Genomic DNA, 2,500 nt, shown 5'->3' on the forward strand with positions numbered 1-2,500 from the left:
GAAGGGAGACCTGTGCCAGAAACCAGGTGGGTGAACATTTAAAGATATATACAGCGTTTTCGCAGATTCCTGTACACTCCCGCGAGGAGGGCGCCTGCCGGGACACAGGATGGGAACGAGAACTACTAGTCCCGCCTGCACTCTGGCAGCTGCCTGCTTGGAATGAAGCTTGTGGGGCAAAGCTATAGGGTACCCCTCGGGTGTATGTCGGGGCCTGCAGCCTGCAGCCCCCTTTTATGTGGGGCAGTGGTGGCAGGGGTGCCAGAGGTGGCGTCCACCCAGAGTGACTGCCTGAGGGTGAACCTCAGGCGTCAGGGTGGGGGCTTGGAACATCCACTCTTTGCGTCAGAATGATCGGTTGCCTCTGCTATCGAGGGAACTGGGGAGGCTGAGAGTTGGGGTGGCTGCTCTCTCGGTGAGAAGACCTGGCAGCGGCACGATCGTATTGTCCTGGGTGACTTCAATGTGGTATCTGGCTGTGATCGAGCTGGCTATAAGATGTCTATCAGTGCTCGTGGTTCAGGAGCTCATACCGGTAGCGAGAATAGCTTCCTTTTCCGGGACTTTTTAAGGTCCCAGAAATTGAGGATTTCTGGCTCCTGGTACCAGCCCCCAGATCCACATTGTTGGATGTGGTACATCAATGCTGATAATACTACCAAGGAGATCGACCACATACTCGTTAACACTCGTTGGAGGATCCTCCAGAATTGCAGGGTGTATAGAAGTGCCAAGTTCTGTGGCACTGACCATAAATTGGTTGTGGCTACCCTCCGGGTCGTTTCACAGCACTCAACAATCTGACAGACCTTGTACTTCAGTTTATTAGGAGTCTTGATGAGGTCGAAGGCCATTTCTTAGTAACTGACCTTCGGCCTGAATACCAAGCGCTGAGAAAGAAGCTCCAAGCTCCCTTCACAGGTGACAGCAGTTCGCTTATTAAGTCGCCAGATCGTCTCAAATCCTGTTGCAGTGTGGAAGTGTTGGGCTGAGTATTTTGAGCAGTTGTACCAGGTTGACCCACTAACAGTTAACTTGGATGCGGGTAGTGCCGTGATTCCGTTGCCGGACCCACCCATCAGTGAGGATCCATCCTCCTCAACTGAAGTCAGGGGGGCGATCTCCAAGATGAAGAGTGGCAAAGAAGCAGGAGTTTGTGGCACCCCAGCTGAACTGTTAAAGGCTGATGTTGAACCTATAGCACAGGGGTTGCATGCTGTCTTGGCTGCCATCTGGCGGTCCAGTACTGTTCCCCCTCACCTGTTGAGGTCTGAGGTCATCCCTCTCTGGAAGGGGAAGGGGGACCGTTGGGACTGCAGCAATCACCGAGGCATCACACATCTCAGTATACCAGGCAAGGTTCTTACCCACATCCTTCTGAGACATGTCAGAGACCACCTACTGAGGCATCAGAGGCTGGAGCAATCTGGAATCACTCCTGTTATGTCTACAATAGACCATATCCTTGCGCTATGAGTCACTGTAGAGTGTGAGTTCGGGTGTGAGCTGCTTGCAGCCTACATTGATCTCAAGAAGGTTTTCGATATGGTGCATCAGGAATCACTCTGGGAGATCCTGAGACTGAGAGGAATTCCAGCAAGGATTATTGGAGTAATAGCAAGTCTGTATACTGGTACTGAAAGTGCTGTAAAGTGTAGTGGGGGCTTGTCGAGCTTCTTTCCTGTTAGTTCAGGAGTGAGGCAAGGCTGTGTTCTCGCACCAACGTTTTTCAATATTTGTATGGACTGGATACCGGGCAGAGCTACTGTTCAAAGTCATTGTGGAGCAACACTGGGCAGTATCAAGGTTACAGACCTTGACCTTGCCAATGATGTTGCTATTCTATCTGTCTCTGGAAACCCTAGTGGTGGCTCTGGATGCATTGAGTAATCAAGCGAAGCCCTTGGGTCTAGAGGTCTCCTGAACCATGACCAAGATCCAGGACTTTGGATTATATATAATATATATATATATATTTTAGGAGAACCTGTTCGGTTGGTACATGCTTGCGGCAAGGACATTGAAGTTACAGACAGCTTTACATACCGTGGTAGTGTAGTTCATAACTCTGGGCTGTTAGACCAGGAAGTCAACAGACAGATTGGCCCGGCAGCAGGGGTCATGAACTCTCTTGACATTTGGAGATGCCGGTACATGTGCAGAAGGACCAAGCTACGGGTATTTAAGGCACTGATAATGCCGCTTTTGCTGTATGGTAGTGAAACCTGGACATTATCCTTTGCCTTGGAGTCTGGATTTGATGCCTTCTGTAATAGGTAATTGTGCCGGATCATGGGTTACAGTTGACAGGACCACGTGTCCAACCAACGGTTGCACCCTGAGACTGGCACAGGCCCTGTTACCTGCACAATCCGTGATCGCCAACTCTGGATGATCCTGTCCACTTGGTTGTCTCTGCAAGAGACTACCCATGGGTGGAGGAGGCCTGTGGGACGATCAAGGAGGTCGTGGCTTGGGCAGATCGATCAAACTTGTGAGG

The 2,500-nt window shown here is 50.8% G+C and overlaps 1 protein-coding gene across 2 annotated transcripts in view; it reads left to right on the forward strand.

The window, feature by feature from the left end:
* LOC113811317 (uncharacterized) overlaps positions 1-2,500 on the forward strand; it is a 6,165-nt gene that overhangs the window by 2,451 nt on the left and 1,214 nt on the right. For both annotated transcript variants that reach the window (XM_027363039.2, XM_027363049.2), the window contains exon 3: positions 1-26. This exon is cut by the window's left edge and continues 167 nt beyond it. In XM_027363039.2, the coding sequence (XP_027218840.1) occupies positions 1-26 (26 nt within the window). The remainder of the gene's footprint in view (positions 27-2,500) is intronic.

Source organism: Penaeus vannamei, chromosome 19 (assembly GCF_042767895.1).
Source record: "Penaeus vannamei isolate JL-2024 chromosome 19, ASM4276789v1, whole genome shotgun sequence".
In the NCBI taxonomy this organism is placed as follows: Eukaryota; Metazoa; Arthropoda; class Malacostraca; order Decapoda; family Penaeidae; genus Penaeus; species Penaeus vannamei.